At 40.0% G+C, this 18,744-nt stretch overlaps 2 protein-coding genes across 2 annotated transcripts in view; both read left to right on the plus strand.

Annotated features, from left to right (window-relative positions):
* Window positions 1–5,443: 5,443 nt before the first annotated feature.
* On the plus strand, window positions 5,444–8,915 carry egr3 (early growth response 3). Its single transcript, NM_001146146.1, is given in 2 exon segments — window positions 5,444–5,597; window positions 7,837–8,915. Coding segments are annotated over 2 exon segments (1,233 nt in total).
* Window positions 8,916–13,227: 4,312 nt separating this feature from the next.
* The window catches only part of bin3 (bridging integrator 3), a 32,815-nt gene continuing 27,298 nt past the window's right edge, over window positions 13,228–18,744 (plus strand). The window contains exon 1 of the mRNA XM_004072478.4: window positions 13,228–13,350. Within this exon, the coding sequence (XP_004072526.1) occupies window positions 13,343–13,350 (8 nt within the window). The 5' untranslated portion in view covers window positions 13,228–13,342. The remainder of the gene's footprint in view (window positions 13,351–18,744) is intronic.

Raw genomic sequence — 18,744 nt, forward strand, 5'->3', positions numbered from 1 at the left:
CATTGGAGTACTTCTTTATTTCAATCATTGTGAATCAAGAGCAGACAAAAAAATTCAGTTGGAAAAAGCTTGTAGCAGTGACGTAGGTGCTACAAGCCACAAGTTCCCTGCTCTGCTTCATTCTGATGGATCCTCTTGTAAACAAGTAGATCTATGTACATCTTCCTTTTTCCTCATCTGAGCTGGGATCTGGGTCAAAGCTCTACGGCTGGATAGCTCCTATATTCCTCGCCATTTTCATTCACCACTATTGTTAATTTGGGGGACGTGAGGGGCTGTAAACTAGCGAGAGAGTGTGTAATCAAATGGGTGATGGGAAAGGGGTGGGCCTCCGTCAACACTTCTGCCCACAAGTCAGAGGCGAATTTCTAACTTTTGCCATTCTGAAGAAACTAAAATTACATTTTCTTTTTTTTTTTGTTGAAAATGACAATCAAAATTAAAAGACGAATGGGAACGCTTTTACTACGGATCAAAAGGTGATTGGAGTAGGACTTCAAGACACATATAGATCCTTCCATGTCTCTGTCAGAGTTTCTGCTCTGTTTTCAACCTTTTTACCCAAGAACTTGAACTACTAATGAATAATCCCTTTAGCAAATTGTATTTAAGTGCCATTTTCTAAATGTATTAACTCAAAAAACATGTGGTAACAGTCAGATTATATGGAAGAGAGGAGATTATTTGTGCTTTTCTTGTAACTACATGTCTGCCCTCACTAGCTGAATGGCAGGTTGGAAACTTGTCTCTGTTGGTGGTTAGAATGGTATTTATTTGTTTTTAGATTGCATCATGAATTTATGAGCACTGTGATATACTGTTCCCTTGTTGTCAGTGGTGCAGTATGTGAAATCCTACTGTAACGACAGTGAAAGCATTTCCGTTAGAGAGATAAATAAAGGATGGAAAATATCTGATGAAGCTTGGAACAAACCAACACAACTCCTTCTCTCACAACAAAGACCACTTTTAGAATTCTCTTATTAAATATGGAAAAAAACTAAACTAATTTGACTATCTACTTGTGGTCCTTGGGAAGTTTTCCACTGAGCTTCAAAATGCGCAGAGCTTCCAATGGAATCCCCATATGCAAAGTAGCAGGTGCCTGCAGCCAGAGAGAGCTCATGCAGCAAACCATTGATGAACACTGGGCCTTCCCTGTGTGTCCCATCTCACAGTCGAGGAAATAGACCTGCAACAGGTAAGTGTTCCACACCAGCCGGCCAACTTTCCAACCACGCAGTCACAGACATTTGCCTGAGGAAAGACACTACAGTGAGTCCTCAATGACATTTTTAGGAGTTCTGCCATGATTTTGCATATATAAATAAATCAGGAAGCCTTTTTTAGTAAATCTTCCATTGCACTGATCTAACTCAACAACCTATTTAGAAAGAAAAATGAACAATTATAATAATATCATGTTCCTATTATTAAAGTCTTTCCAAGACTTCCAAGAACAATTTCCAAAAAAGGAAAGATATTTAAAAAAAAACAGAAATATATAGATGGAATAAATCAGCACAAGTCGTTTCTTCATGGGTTATACCATTATCTAGGTCACATAGTTTTACCATTTTTTTTTTCAAGCCAAGTTTATTTTATGAATTTAATGTAACATTTTTACAAGTGCTAGGCCACTCAAAGCTGATGCAGGCTTACAAACTATAAAACATTAAGAACCATTTCTCTATATCTAAAATCATCTTTGGCTGATCAATGAAGCAGCATTAAAAATGTCATTGTTATGGATGAAGTTGGCTGCACGGTGGCGCAGTGGTTAGCGCTCTTGCCTCACAGCAAGAAGGCCCCCGGTTCAAGTCCCGGCTGGGGGACATGAAAAACACAACATCAATGGGGGACCTTTCTGTGTGGAGTTTGCATGTTCTCCCCGTGCATGCGTGGGTTTTCTCCGGGATCTCCGGCTTCCTCCCACCGTCCAAAAACATGCTACATAGGTTGATTGGCAACTCTAAATTGTCCATAGGTGTGAGTGTGACAGTGAATGGATGTGTGATTGAGGATATTCTACCCTGCGACAGACTGGCAACCAGTCCAGGGTATCCCTTGCCTATGCCCAAGTGGCCGGGATAGGCTCTGGCAACCCCGTGACCCTGAAAGGGAATAAACGGTTAAAAAGATGAATGAATGTATGAAGTCATAAAAACTGCAATCCAGTCCACAATCTTTCAGTTCCAAGGTCTTATATATCAGAACTTAAAAAGAAAGACAAATCACTTGGTACTTTTCTGGGCCAAAAAGATATGTAAATAAAAGCAGAACAGCATTGACGACATTATAAATATTCACTCAAGAATAGAATTACAATTCAGAAAATGTGAAAGCATTTGGTACGTCCTCTTTTTTACTTTTTAGGAGGAAGGAAGAAAAGTAGAATCCAGGTGCTGCAAATCCAACTCTTAATCCTAAATGATTTTTAACACTGTCAATAATAATCTGGAGTTTAGGCAGGTTACAGGCCTGGAGATTTCTGGGAAATATGAAGAAAGAAAGACTTAAAGTAGTGATCTATGAAAATCACTGCGCATTAAATGTTTAGAGAGCAATTTTGAATTGATTTGTTCTCCAAATTTATTCACTGGTAAATAGCATAGGGAGGAGTTGCAAATCCTCAGTTCCCAGAATGTGCCATCCTTTTATCTTCACCACAGCATCAAACCATGCAGTGCTCAGACAGATTGCAAAAAACCCTTAGAACAGCTCCGCTTTTACAGGTCCTAATTACCCTGTTCTTTTTTTTTTGTTTTTTTTTGCTACACATGATTGTACATTTGAGAAAAGATTGCTCAGTGTCTATTTTACAAATGTTCACAGAAAATGTCCTCCTGTATGACATTTAAAACAAAAAACAATGTCATGGTTCAAGTTTGCATCTTAAAAATGCTTCTAGTTTTTTTGAACAATGTCCAAATTTTAATAAAGTGCAGGCATATCACCACACCCATCTCATACCAGCTGTCAAGCAGGGTGGTGGAAGAATAATGAGTTTTTCCCTGCCACCGGGCTTTGGATCATAGCTGTTGTTAGTTCAAATATCAACTTAAAGCATTTGAGAGAAGACTTTTCTCAAAACAGGCCAACAATCTAAAACATGTCACCTTTTTTATAGGAGAACTTCTGGAAAGGGGCCAAGTCAAGGTGTCCCTCAGTTAAAAAAGAGACAGAACGTCTTTACGCAGTGCATTAAAACATTTAATGACAACTATTTCTTAAATATCCACTCCATTCTGATGTAGACTTGTAGAATAGATCCATGTGCGTTTTTGTTTTCCTCGTCTGAGCTGGCATCTGGCTCAAAACTGTACAGCTGGATAGCTCATATATTGCTCACCATTTTTGTTGTACCAGTAATTTGGCATTGCTAAGGGCTGTAAGCTAGCAGGAGAGCACGTGACAGGAAGGAGGGGGAGGTGTCCTCCGTGCCAATGGTCCCGCCCACAAGTCAGAGGTGAATTTCAAATGAACTGCCGCTCTGCAGAAACTATGTTTTAGAAAACGACAGTTTTTTGGTTATTAATTTAGCTAAAAACAACAATAATGATTAAAAGTCCACTGGGAATGTTTTCCTAGTTGTTCAAAAGATGATTGGAGAGGGACTTTAACATTATTACTTTGTGTTCTGTTAAAGCTAGAAGAGTGTGAGGTCACTGATGGGTTGTGTGTGATTTTAATGGCTCATAGCATCTAGTTTTTAATGTACTTTTGTACAGCAAAGGCTACTACCTATATTATACGTAAGACATAAAAATTAAAACTGGCCAACTAAATGTATACGACATAGGTGACATTTTTGGGTCTTTAAAAACTCCTAAATAACACAATCTTAGCGTAATCTCTGATTTGCTGGGAGGTGGTTGGGAAAAAAAGCAATGGACAATCTGCCTGCAGCAACAGGCAACAGACATGCAATATCACGGGCTGCTTTATTTGTGTTAGCCCCCAAACACATAGTGTGATTCAGACTGGTTCTCCCACTCATTAGCCATGCTCTTTGGCTTTTGAGCAATGGCTTCTTTTTTTATTAGTTTCTCTGGGTCTGTATACAGATTTAGAAAGCTGTTTATTAAAAGGTTCTGTCACGGCTGAAAGTATGACTCAAGACAGGTTGGAAAAAAATTTTCAACTGCAGCTTTTTTTATCCACTTACAAGTGACTTCTATGGTTGGAAGGAAGTAAATAAGACACCGGTGTGAGAAAACAGAAAAGGGGCATTTTGGTTCTAAACATAAGAGGGCAACTATTCTTTTTTACAAGTTGCCAAGTTGGTAAAATTTAAACCATGACGCGTCATCTTTGTAAACGTCTGCGGCTTCCGATCACTTTTCCACTACCAGTTCACATCGGAAACGCGACTTCCAAATAAAGACACGAAGGGGTGGAGCCGGACACTGCCTTATTAGGAGTTTCCACTCAACCTCTCACTTGGGTTCTAAGTCAAAGCAAGCCGGTGCAAAGCCTTGTGATATTTACAAACGATTATCTCCGTCTCCAGCTGCTTTTGTTTGGCACTGTTGCTGCATGAAAGGGAGTTTAGAGGCGCTCTTCTGCAATGTGGGACAAAGTGTCAGCAAGCTCACGCGCAGGAAAAGTTTTTGGAGCGCCGCAGACATCTCAAGTTCTGACTCAGCTTTCTGAAATAAATACCCATAGAGCAGAAAACAAATGAGAGCAAAACACAGGGTGATCAGCAGAGAACAACAGATCCCCTTACTTATCACAGAAACGTGTTTTGCACCAGCCTTTACAGCCACAACACGCTCTTTGTTTTAGTCGGGCGCGCACAGCTCGCTGTGTGCCTGCCAGTGCATCACAAGGACTTAGTGATGAAGATAAAAGCTGCAAAATCTGTCAGAGGCTTTCACAAGGGTGGGAAAAGATTAGGATCCCGAGAATTGTGTATCTTGATTTTAAGTAAACTTCGCTGCTATCTCTCAGCTGGAGTCTTTTACCTCCACTACAGTTTCCACTGACTGAAGCGGAGAGCCTTGCGCCGCGCGCCCATGTCCATATATGGTCATCTACGTCACTGAAATGTTCCACCCCCCTATTTAACACGGGCAGACTGGAGTCCCCTAACCAGCTTTCAATAGAACAAGTTGAGCAGCTCCTGTTCAACCAACAGCACCACGTCCATTGATTCTTCCAACTCTCCCACAAGCAGTCCGCCAGCTTCCACTGTGGTCCGAATCAAAACAAGCAAAGCCTGAGTGAGCACGCGGGGGGAGACAGCCGGCACCTCTCGTCCTCCGCGGGATACTTGGAAAGCTACAGCAACAGGATCCGTCCCCGCTCCTCTCTGCTGTTCATCATCACGTCTGAGCAACACCTGTTTTGTGCTCCCCAAGAAAAACCCGGGCTTTTTTTGCGTGGCTTGGATACCCGCGCGCTGTCCTTCCTAAATGACGGACTGACCATAACTGCTATGACAGGGAAACTAGCGGACAAGATCCCTCTTACCATGAGCAGTTTAATAAACACGATCCCTGACAGTCTCTACCCAGAAGAGGACATCCCGACGTCTATGAATATTTTCACCAATACGGAGTCTATAAACCATTATTCACAGATGAACACAGGTAAGATCTTCATCTTTGACTGTTTTTGTGTCTTTTTTTTATTTTTCTGAGCGCGCTCCTAACTGAGACATGCGTGCGGCAACAGTTGTCTCCGGGCTTGAGGCACCTGTTTGCGCGCGGGCTGATGCGCGCAGAGACAAATCCCCGCAGCTTCTTTCTTTTAGCCACACGAATTTATTGTTGTCAATTGGAAAGACTCACCCCAAATATTATCAGAATTGAAAATAGCAAAAGTTTGTTTTATAAATCAAGATTTTTGTATTCGTTTTTGTTAAGCATTCGCTGCGGAGAGATCATTTTTAAAACACAATGAATGTGGAAAAAGTCAACTCATTCATTTCCAAACCTATTCCCTGCTCCATGTCTTTGCATGTGGAAGTTATAAATGATGTTACTTGAGAACATAATTCGTCTAAGCTCTCATGCGTTCGTTCGAGGAAACCTTTAAAAAGCTTGTGACAAGACACTTTTACGCATTTGTATCGCGCGCGTCTCCTGACTGATATCAGGACAGCAGAAACACGCTGTGGTCTCGTTACAGTGTCTCTGATTTGATTTCATCTCGTAAAGGAAAATTAAACAATGACTTTCATTCTCAGCTATAAGACCGAAAGGCTTTTAGTAGGCGTATGTGACGTTGTTTTTTTTTAAGAGCACGTGTGAAACGGACAGGCCCGTCAAGCAGTTATTCAATATATTTAAAGGCCAGGAATATATATTCATATTGAAGCTCAGGTTTATTAAAGGGACGCACCTGAATATTTTTGCGGCAAATGTACAATAAATTATTCGTTTTCAGCTTTACCAGTTAAGTTGGTAAACCTGATCACAAAAAAACATCCAAAAAATTCTGCAAATGTCCCGATTTGATTTCCTTTGGTAAAAATTAAAATCAAACTCAAATTTAGCTGGAGTTTTCCCCCCTATGGATGAACCACAAAGGTGCGCGCCTCAATGATCTACGCAACATGTGTCACAAGTACTTCTTTTAGAGTATCATTTAAAATACCAATACTATGAATTTGTCGATATTCTAGTTGTTATTTACATAAAACATGTTATACAAAATATGTTAAAGTGAAACCTGAATAAAAAATAATGTTTTTACTGTTTTTCTGTGTTTCCAGCCTCCTTAAATTAACCCACTCCATAAATAAAAAAACTCATTTGCTGCCCAAATCTTCCTTAATTTTTAAGAAATAAAAATGGGAAATTTGCTGCCAGAATTTACCAAATGAAGCAGAAGTGGCAGGACTAAATTTATAAATGTGTTGTTTTCGAACTGCTTCCACTTCTATTTTAAAATCTCATTCCTCAGAATTACTAGGGGAATAACGCTGATAAATGTTTCTTTTTCTTCCTTTGTCTCACCTCCCACCTTCTCATCCAAAAAGCCACAAGTTTTTCTCTGATTAATACATGTCAAATTGTAATATCTATATTTTTTTTAATTAAATGACATTTGGCTTTGCCAGAAATATGCTACACAATTTTTGGGAGTCCACAGATGCAGCAGGTAGAAAATGCTTCAGTTCTTTAAACATTAATATTATTTTTCAAATAAGCACTCTTTTTTATTGTCCAGAATAACATTTTTATACGATATTAATATCTGAGGGGGTATTTCTCTTCTTTTGATAATAAGCCAAAAAGTGTGCTCTAATGTGTTAAGAGGTAAAATAAGTAGAATTAAATCATGTGGAAACAGCCCACTATTCTGTTGCAAATACGTCTTGAGTTCTTGTGTGCGATACTGCGTGTGAGTCGTCTGCCTTCTTACCCTCCCTGCTTTTGAGACGTCAAACGTTGCCATTCAGTTTGGCTGTCCTTCTGAGGGACACAATGACTGGATCAAAGGGGGTGTTTAGGTCTTGATTTATGAGAGCCTGTGGGATCTCTAAAAAGAGAGAGACACACACCACTGTCTCAGATGCAGAAGTCAGTCACTTAACTTCTAGGTCTGGTAGCGTTCACGCTTCCCCATGAACTGTATGAGACTCTTAAAAAAATCTGTTTTATTATATATTTTAAAGATTTTAAGGACATTTGAATTTTAGACTTATCATTTATTGTCAATTATTGTTCATTTTGAATGATAAAAAACATTTTCTGGACCTTTTTTCTTTACAGTTTGTGCTAAATTAGTATTTTCTCAGTCTCTCATTTGGTTGCATTTTATTTTCATGTTGTAAAAATGAGCTTAATGATTCATTCTGTTCTCTTCTGTGCTTTTATGTAGATAACATCATGGATCTGGGCATGGGGAGTGAGAAGGCGACCTCAGAGATTCAGTATGGATCCAGCTTCCAGTCCAGCCGCAGCGGGCAGACCGTCACATATCTGGGGAAGTTTGCCTTTGACACACCTCCTTCGGGTGGGATTGGCGGTTCAGGCTGGTGTCCTGACAACAACATCATCAGCCTCGTGAGTGCAGGGATCCTGGGTGTCTCTCCATCACCGGGCAACGTAACCACACAGACATCGTCCTCTGGAGCCAGCATGGGAGGACAGGCGGCAGACATGGAGCAGGTGTATGGTCCACCCCTGCCTCCTTACTCCACCTGCAGTGACCTCTACCAAGATCAGGGCTCCTTTCATCACAGCCCTGTCTCAAGCACGGCTTTAGCCTACCCTGGCAATGACTATCATTCTACGCCCAAAGCCTCCATGGATGGCAGCCTTTTCTCAATGATTCCCGACTACAACCTTTTTCATCATCAAGGGGAGGTCGGTGTGATGGAGCACAAGCCCTTCCAGACTATGGATCCCATCAGAGTGAACCCTCCACCTATTACACCCCTGGAGACAATCAGAGCGTTCAAGGACAAGCAACAGATGCACCCATGCTTCCCGGGGGGACAGCAGCACCCACCTCAACACCATCCCCCGCCTCAGACTCTCACCCTGAAACCCATTCGACCACGGAAGTACCCCAACCGCCCCAGCAAAACTCCAGTCCACGAACGTCCGCACGCCTGTCCCGCAGAGAACTGTGACAGAAGATTCTCACGTTCTGATGAGCTCACACGTCACCTTCGCATCCACACGGGTCACAAACCCTTCCAGTGCAGAATATGCATGCGATCCTTCAGCCGGAGCGACCATCTGACCACGCACATTCGCACACACACAGGTGAGAAACCCTTCTCCTGTGAGTTCTGTGGACGCAAGTTTGCCAGAAGTGATGAGAGAAAGAGACATGCAAAGGTTCATCTGAAACAGAAGGACAAGAAACAGGCAGAAAAGAGCAGTGGGGTGGCGGGCAGTCACACCTCACCCCCTAATTCCTGTGGGGGGCCAACAGTGGGATCATCATGACCGTCACTATGTGCACTTGGACTAAATTATGGCCAAACACCATAGAAAGACTTGATAAAAAGGGATCAGATCCACTATGAAATAAATAGGTGACTCTTTTCTTTTCTTTTACACCTTTGCTCCTTGCTGTTCCCTCTATTTTGAGATGGATGCACTAAGTTTAAGTAAGACAGGGAAGGCTGCTTTTCTTTTTGTTTAAGCAGTTCAGAGCCTCAGCTACTGTAACACGGTGTCAGCACAAAGAAGGGCACTGAAGCACGTTTTGTCAAAAAAAGATCACTGTTTATCTTAAGGTTAATACGCATGGAAATTCAGCCGTACGTTTTTTTTTTTTAGATTGGAGACATGCCAGCCTCCATAATGGAGCAGAAACCGACAAATTTGTGATGGAGCTCGATACAGCGTTTAATCATCTGGAGTGTATGCATTCATTTTATTGCACAGTTACAATGTCCAGTTGGTTATTTTGATGTAGTGTCACAAATACCTTGGAGGTGGCACTTGACTGTCTTTTTTTGTTGAGATGTTGTGTTTATATATATATATTTTTAAAGCATTTTTTTTTTTGTAAGGAATGTGCCAAATGTATTGTGATGATGCAGCCAACCTTGTTCTTATATTTGTGCCTGACATTTGCCAAACCCAATTTTGGTATCAGTTTAACACAGTTGTAAACGGAATGATCAGATTCATTCATCTCATAGCAGATCAACCAGCTTAGTCTGGTTAAAAATGACTGACAAAGTCACGCTAAGCAAACCAATGTCTTGTCATCTGTTCAAAAATGCCTGCAGCAATACGCCCTTTGCCAATACTTATTTATTTCTAGTCACTGTGAGAAACATTTTGGGTGTCGTCTTCGCCTTTTTACACGGCAGCTTTTTCTTCATGTTTCCAGATATTTTTTGTGTTGAATTTCATACTTTTTTTTCTCCTCATGAACTCCACCGTTTTTTTTTTAAATATGCACTCATGATATGTTTTTGAGCAATTCATGAATCCAGTTTGCCAAGAAACCAATTTCGAGAGCTGACTTCATTAAAGCACACCAGGTTACATACTTTTAGCCTGTCTAAATGATAAAGCTGAATTAAAAAAAGGATGAAAGAGGTTCATTGCACAGCAAAAGATTTACCTTTATAGTCAGAGAATGCTAAAAACAAAAAAAAATCTCCAAATTTTTGTTTACATCTTTCCTAATGCAGAGATTTTGAACTGAAAATTAACATCTTGTTTTTTGTACAGTATGCAAATATGTAAGCAGGTAGCTAAAGTAGAAAATTTCACTTTCGTAAACAAATATCAAATGCACCATACTTCAGTATTAAATTGTGATTATACTGTATGTGCATTCTTTTAAGCACACTAATGTAAATACAAATGTCTGCATAAAACAAAGACTTTCAACTGAGTGAATGTTTGTGCAAAGTGTGTCGTAATGTAAAGGTATAAGTTCAATTCTTTTGTTGTCATTGGCTACATAAAGCGGTTTGCTTCACAGCAGTTTTGCCAAATATAATGCTCTGGATTTTATTGGAAAAAAAAAGAGGATAAAAACGATATAATGGCACCATCTGCACGCTTTAGAGTGGAAACTGGCACAGAAAAGCTGTAATGTGTTCTCTGAATAAATTTCAAGAGTTTTTATATATTTATTATTTTTTACATTTTGTGAATTTCTATAAAATAAATCACTGCTTATTTCTATTTCTACGTCCATCTTACTTTATAACCTCCCCTATAACTTATGGAACATCCGGTTTTGCAAAATAAGAAGTTTGAATGCCAATTTTTTTGCTCATGAAGTTCAGTTTGCCTTATTAAGTCCATCCTGGCAGAAGGGGAAAAAAAGTTCCACTGTTCAGTGCAATGATCTTGTTTCATGCATTGTTTCACTTTTTTAAATATAATGTTAAAACATAGAAAAACATATGTTTAATGAAAGTTTTTGTTATTCTGCTTTTTTGGGTGGACTCAATAGAACATTTTCAGAGCACAAGGGCTAAAGTACAAAGATGCTGTGTTCATGCATGCTTTTAGTTATTAGTCTCAAAGGAAAAAACTTGGGAAAAATGGAAGAAACACTATGAAGAATGCACTTTAGCCTGAAGGTCCATAAAACACACAACAGTCAAACGTAACCACACCGGGGATGCATTCATTAATCAAGAAATGGCGTTTGAAGAAGTTACAACCTTTTTATCGTCTGAGTTCACAAAAACTCTTGAGATAATTTCTCAGACCATGCCAAACCAAGCAAACGTGCTTCATGTCAATTTGTTTGAGAGCATTTCTGATGACCAGCCATGCTCTCACAGCACAAAGAATTTGTGCACACAGCTTAAACAAAACAAAGTTCAGCAAATATATAAAAAATAAAAGAAAGTGCTAGACTGACACTTGCAAAAACCACAATGTTTATAGTCAGTGATGCAAAGAAAATTAGAATGGAAAAATTAGGGGGGAAATGCTTTCCTCTACTTCTAACAAACTGTTTTTACAAGTTAAGGTTGCGGACAAGTGCCCAATCAATTTCCAAATAAAGTGGCCTCAGAGAGTCTTTCCGAAGTCTGTGTGGTTAGATGAACAGAACTCTTTGCACTTTCGTCAAAGGTCTTAAAAGTCTCACTGACTCTGACGTTGTAATCTTGAACCAGGATCATTAAAACATGGCATCTGTATCATGGTATTGGTGCTCACAGACATTTAACATTTCTACTCCATGCTCATGATTAAATTGACATTCATGGCACAACTTCTACAAAACAAATTTTGTCTTTCCAGACTCTAGAGTTTCAGCTCTAAAGTGGTTGGTTTCAAGATTTTAATATTTGTTTTAGCCCAAGCTGTTCTCACAGCAATGGGAGAAAACCAATTGTTTATCAGTAAGAATTATTTTTGATTTACAACTGGCCCTAAGTTCATATAAAAAAAAAAGAACATTGTATCACTATTTCCCCAGATAAATGTCCAAATGAAATCACGTTATTACAAGCTTACATTTCGTCATTAGCCTGACTTTTGTTGACACCATTTTTGTTGTATAATTTTTGTAAATTATGTAAATATAAAACAATCTACTATATCTTATTTCTTTTATTCAGCATTTTTCCAGCAGTGCAATATTTGACAAATACCACAGATATGCATAAATACCCATTAAACTCAATACCTCTTCGATGTAATAAAAATACATTTGACAAAACACTTTTTCTTGGTCATGATTAAGAGACTGAATGTTTGAAATTTTGAATTTGTCCCATCCTCTCACCATTGGGTCAGCAGCCACCTTTGTGCCAAACTGGGTTGCAGGGTTGGCTGATCACAGACAATACATGTAGAAAAATCTAACAGGAGCAAAAAAAAAAAAAAAAAAAAAAAGACAGAAAGAAAGAAAAAATAAATCGTAAATATTTGCTTGTTTCTAAGGGCAGCCTTTGTTTTTAACCCTTTGATTTACATAAGAGAATGAATAAATATTGACCTCCGTAAGAATGGGAAAATAGAAAACTTTTATATCAATAACGATGTAGATATTTTAAGCAAATCATGTCATCTTATGGACTACAGGGTGGCTTCAGGGATTTTGTGGTCTTCAGCCGTGACATTGGTGTTAAAATGGAGTCGGTACTCACTGTTTTTTTGTTTTTTTCTTTTCTTTTTTTTGTTATGTTGTGTTTTCTTTTACTGACAATATACCCTCATGTTTGCATGTGCACGGAAATTTCCCAAAGTGCTACCTACCCTCTGCAGGTGGTCCTTATTTCTTTATTATGCATGAAAAAAGTCACTTTGGGTCAAATAGGACAAACATAACAACAATGCAAAACAGAAAACGATGGAACATACATTGGGATAACTGTTTAGTTGGCTTTTTTTTTCTTGTTAAGAAAAACAGTGGGTTTTGTTCAAATGTTTGGGATGTCTTTAGTTTATCTCATGTTTTTATTACCTTATAATAAGGTCCTTTTGCAACAAGAAATAGTTGTACAATATCCTTGTGGTTGGGGGGATGAGGTGCTCCCCTGTTTACATGACACTTCTGTTTGTTGTAATGCAATTGTTTTGTTATTTCTATGTAAGTACTTGAATAAAAAACATCACCTGACTTCAGTTTACTAAAAAGTCCTGACAAAAACGCGCACTAAAGTTCACGCGCGCACACGTAGATATTCAGAAATAAAAAATAATAAATATATACGTTGTCTCAGATATTATATATGTACATTATTTTTTTGTCATATATGATTTTGACTCCTATATGTGAAAACCTGATGTTAAAAGAAATCTTTTATTAGAGGAAACGTGAACGTCTGCGCTTTGGTTCACTTCCTGTTTGAAGCTCGAACGTCGAGTAGTACGAAAGGTATGTTTGCTGGGAAATAAAGAATACTGCTGGGCATAGAAGAATAAAAAGAACTCCCAAGATGAGCTGGTACGTATATAGAAGAATAGCTAATGTTTTGTTATATTTTGTAATATATTGTGGGTTATAATATCTGTGTTGAAGGACTTGCTTTTTTTCGTTTGGATCCGGCTAGTTCCTGGAAGTGCTACATAAACAGTACTTCAGACATGGAGTTAGCTTTAGCTTGTTACACTTGAGCTGTCAATCCGAAACTTTTCTTTAGTAATACTTTCGTAGATATTTGACTTGTGTACTTTGTAAAGAAAAAAGAAAAAGAAGAGCAGTTCCAACAGCTACACGATTGCCTCAAAAAAAGAAAGAAAAGAAGAAAAAGTCGTGTAGCTTCTTGCTAGACTTGTCAGGTGACGTTAGTACAACCTGTCAGTCACGTCCTTCAAAAATAGCTCTTCAAAAATGTTCCAAATGTTAATTGTTTCTCTATATGTTCGTATAATAAAGACGCAACGCTGTGCTTTAAGCCAAAAACATAGATTGTTGCTAAATCACAGGCTAGTAAACCTTTAAGGATGTGGTGTCACTGTCATGGCTACCACCTGAATCTTAACCTCTTGAATTTATTTGAGACTTAAGTTCCCTTAGTTTTTAACTATGGAAACCTACATTTAGCATTTAGTTATAAAAATAAGGATGAACTAAGTTTTACTTTGGTTTCCTTCGTTTATGTTATCTAAGTGATAATACACAAAACATTGAAAAGTATTAGATTTTTGCCACATTACGGTGTCTGGAAGTAAACAAGTAGTCTTTAATTCTATATCACTTTTTACATAGTAAAATAACAATAAATGGATATGTGAAGCATAACATTGGAACATGAAACCAAATGAAAGTTTTTACAATTGTTAAAGTTAAAGATCCAGTCCAATGAAAATCGTGTTCTTGGTGTGTTTTTTTTCATGTTCTTGTGGCATTTTTCTCATGATGGAGGACATGCAGACCGTCATCCTCACATACCCTGGAAGAAATTATGGAAAATATGAATGATAGCACAAAAACCTTTTTCCACTCATAGTTGGTGGTTGGGTGAAGTCATTTATTGTAAAAAATTTAAAAAATATATGTTTACCCTTTTTAAATCATTATGACAACAGAAACTTCCCAAATATTCTGTTCAAAAGTCTACATACCCTAATGATTTTGTTCTGAAAACATGCAGACAGATTGATACAAAAGAGTTTGAATGACAGCTAAGTTTGCCTGTAATCAATGTGTGTCCACAAAAGGTCTTGGAGTTTCTGAGCTCCCAACAAACCCTTGCATCCTTCATCCAGTGCTGCACTGACATTTCTGGATCCTTAGTCATGGGGAAAGCTGCAGAATGTGGCTTAAAAAGGGTAAACAGAATTATTTTTTACAGTAAATAGCTTCAACCAAACACTTACTATGAGTGGAAAAAGGGTTTTGTGTTATCATTCATATTCTTTGAAAAATGACGAAGAAATCATAGTTTCTTCCAGTGTATGTAAATCTATGAGCACAACTTTAAAGAAAATTAGATTTAAAATTGTAATTCTGAGTATTTCTTTATTTAAATCATTGGGAATCAGAAGCAGAAGAAAAAATGTAGTTTGAAAAAGCTTGTAGCAGTGTCGTAGGATCTACAATGGCAATCCACTAGCTCCCTGCTCCTCTCTATTTTGATGCATTCACTTGTAGACGACAAGATCCACATACTACTTTGTTTTCTTGGCCGAGCTGAGATCTGACTCCAAACTGTACGGCTGGATATCGTATTTTCACAACCATAGGGCGCACTGGATCATAGGGCGCAGTTTCAGTTATGGGTGATTTTTCTGTAGGAGCACCAGGTTTTAAGGCGCGGGCACGTTAACACATATCGGTAAAACACGCATGCAAGTGTGTGTTTTTAAAAAAGGCAGCTGGAGCAAAACTGAGTTGGTTGAGATTTATTTTTTTTTTTCAGTCAGCAATAATCCAAAATCCATCAAAGTCTTCATCTTCTGTATCTTAAATGAACAGCGGGGTTAAATTTCTGTCCAACACAGCAGGTTCCCTTTCGTTATTGTCAGAGTCCGTCTCGTTGCCGTGCGGCTTTAGTCGAATGGTGACTGTAGAGACGCTTCTCCCAGTTTTTCTCTGATCGTTCATCCATCGCTCGAGTCGGTCTTCTAACTCGGGCCACCTCGCCGTGTTTCCACAGAAACTCAGCTGCGTCTTCTTGACTTGTCGGAGTTCGTTTTCTAGCTTCCTCCACTTGCGAACTATATATTCATTAATTTTGAATTCTCTCGCAACTGCTCGATTCCCATGTGCCTAAGGTTGCAGTTTATACTGTGCTTCATAAGTGTGTCTCTTTGCAGGTGGCATTTTCAGGGTTTCCAAAACGATGTTCTGCATAATGCACATACCTGCACTTTAGTACTATTTGGGGGGGGGGGTCTTCTTCTTTCATGTCCTCACTTCCCTCCTTGCCGTTGTCATGCGTCATCTCCTATGTCCTCTTCACCGAAGGCACGCAACAACACATTAGGCGCACCACACCGTAGGGCACTCCGTACATTTTGGAGAAAATGTAAAACTTTTAGGTGCGCCTTATGGTCCTGAAAATACGGTAGTTCCAAAATTGCTTTCCTTTTTTGTTGCACCTGTAATGTTAGGATGGGGGTCCAAGGAGCTGTAAGCTAGCGGGGGAGAGTGTTAAAAAAGGGGTGATGGGAAATGGGGGAAGGCTTACTCCGTGGCAGCGGTCTTGCCCACAATTCAGAGGCAAATTTCTGATGAATTACGGCCAATCTGCAAAAACTACATCCTAGAAAACAACACAGGTTCTTTGATTTTGGTTAAAAACGGCATAACCATAATTAATACCACTGGGAATGCTTTTACAATAAGGCAGAAGATGATTGAAATGCTACTTTTAAAGAATACGTAAGAGCTAGGTTAGATAGTCCCAACGGCACACAATTTCTCCGGCAAAGTTATGAACAGTATTCCCCCCATATTCGCAGGGGTTGGGGACCAGAGACACCCGCGAATACGCAAAGCAGTCAAAGAATGTTCGTCACCGGTGCTTACTCATCAAATACTCTTCTTAAAAATGTTCTGATGCTTTGTAAAACATTTTTAAACAGCATTCGAACATTGATCAGCAATAAGTATACTTATTTTTTTAATTCAGAGCAATTGAATGTACCATAGAGTACTTTATGACTCTCATAAGGAATTTCACTTTGTCTCTCTGTCCCTTAAAACCAGGAGTTTGTGCTTCCTCCTTCATCAGTGAAGTGCTAGAGGGCCTCTTCTAGAATTTCGATAAAGTTTTGGGCATTTGTGTAACGTAAACCCGGACCGATTCCTCTATACAGTCAATAACACAGGCTTGGGAGAATAGTTCAAGCCATTGAGAGAGAAGCATTCGATCAATTGAATCTGCGAACAGTAATTTGACATTTGTTGACCTTTATTCTTCTTTTTATAGTTTTTCACTCCTGGTTCATCCGCGTTGAGCCAGAGAGACACCGGAAAATCTTTGATGTTTTTTTGACGCTTTAAAAAGAAAAGCAAAATAAGAAGGAACAGGCCTTCACAGACAGCATGGATGAAGTCTGCTGCCTTTGGCTACCCATAATCTGTCAATGCCTTAGACGTTCAACGTCAGACCCACATGCTTTTACTCAGCTATCTGATTGGTCAGTTAATAACTTTAATTACTCGCGATAAAGAAAAAAATCTTTAAAATAACAATGGATTAGAAAAAACATGTTAGTAAGAAGGTATCAGAGCAAAAATGGTCATTCTAATAAATAAAATGAAAGAGTAATAGCTTTTTATTTCTCAACAGAAGTCTATAGGATTTTGGCTTCTTGAAACCAGCGCCTACTTCCTATTGAGGGGTTGAGGGGTTGAGCTGTCCATTGTTTTTACAGTCAATTAGGGGGTTTCATTCATATTAAATACCTTCTCCGGATAATAATTATTCTCCAAGATCATAATCTTCAGCATTTAAGGTCGTTTTTCCTGTCGCTTCTGAGTCAGCCGATGCCATATTCCGCGCAGGGGCACAAACGATACAGGAACCGGTGGAACTGAAATATTCCTAAGCAGCTGGCAAGGAAGCCGACAGGCCGGTGTGCTCTTCATCTCGGCTCCCCTCCTCAGACATTCCCACAGCACCTTTTTCGGACGTAAAAGTCTCATAAAAGCGTCTTGAGTTGTCTGTGCTTTTGTGATGAACCGGAAGAGTCACGTAATTGAAAATAAATATGCAAATACGTGAAACCGCGAATATTGAACCGTGAACAAGCGGGGTAACACTGTAAATGGATACTTTGCAGCAGTCTAAGCAGAGATGCCCAGACTTCCCTCACCCCAGCCACTTCCTCCACCTCCTCTGGGGGAACCCCGAGGCGTTCCCAGGCCAGCCGAGAGACGTAGTCTCTTCAGCGTGTCCTGGATCTTCCCCGGGGCCTCCGCCCAGTGGGACATGCCCTGAACACCTCTCCAGGGAGGCATCCAGGAGGCATCCGGACTAGATGCCCGAGCCACCTCAACTGGCTCCTTTCGATGTGGAGGAGAAGCGATTCTACTCCAAGCTCTCCGCGGGTGGCCGAGCTTCTCACCCTATCTCTAAGGGAGCGCCCCGCCACCCTCAGGAGGAAGCTCATTTCAGCCGCTTGTATTCGGGACCTCGTTCTTTCGGTCATGACCCATAGCTCATGACCATAGGTGAGTATTGGAACGAAGATCGATCGGTAAATTGAGAGCTTTGCTTTTCGGCTCAGCTCTCTCTTCACCACAACGGACCGATACAGCGACCGCATAACTACGGACGCCGCTCCGATCCGCCTGTGAATCTCACGCTCCGGTCTTCCCTCACTCGTGAACAAGACCCCCAGATATTTAAACTCCTCCACCTGGGGTAAGGATACTCCACCCACCGAGAGATGGCAAGCTACCTTTCTCCGGTCAAGAACCATGGCCTCGGATTTAGCGGTGCTGACCCTCATCCTAGCTGCTTCACACTCGGCCGCAAACCGCCCCAGTGCACGCTGGAGGTCCTGGCTCGATGAAGCCAACAGGACAACATCATCTGCAAAAAGCAGAGAGGAAATCCTGTGGTCCCCAAACCAGATCCCCTGCTGCACCTAGAAATTCTGTCCATAAAAACTATGAACAGAACCGGTGATAAAGGGCAGCCCTGCCGGAGTCCAACGTGGACCAGGAACAGGTCTGACTTACTGCCGGCTATGCAAACCAAGCTCTTACTCTGGTCATACAGAGACCGGACAGCCCTTAGTAAGGCTCCCCGGACCCCATACTCCCAGAGCACCCCCCACAGGATACCACGGGGGACGCGGTCGAACGCCTTCTCGAAATCCACAAAACACATATGGACTGGATGAGCGAACTCCCACAATCCCTCCAGCACCCTAGATAGGG

Source organism: Oryzias latipes, chromosome 9, assembly GCF_002234675.1.
Source record: "Oryzias latipes chromosome 9, ASM223467v1".
In the NCBI taxonomy this organism is placed as follows: Eukaryota; Metazoa; Chordata; class Actinopteri; order Beloniformes; family Adrianichthyidae; genus Oryzias; species Oryzias latipes.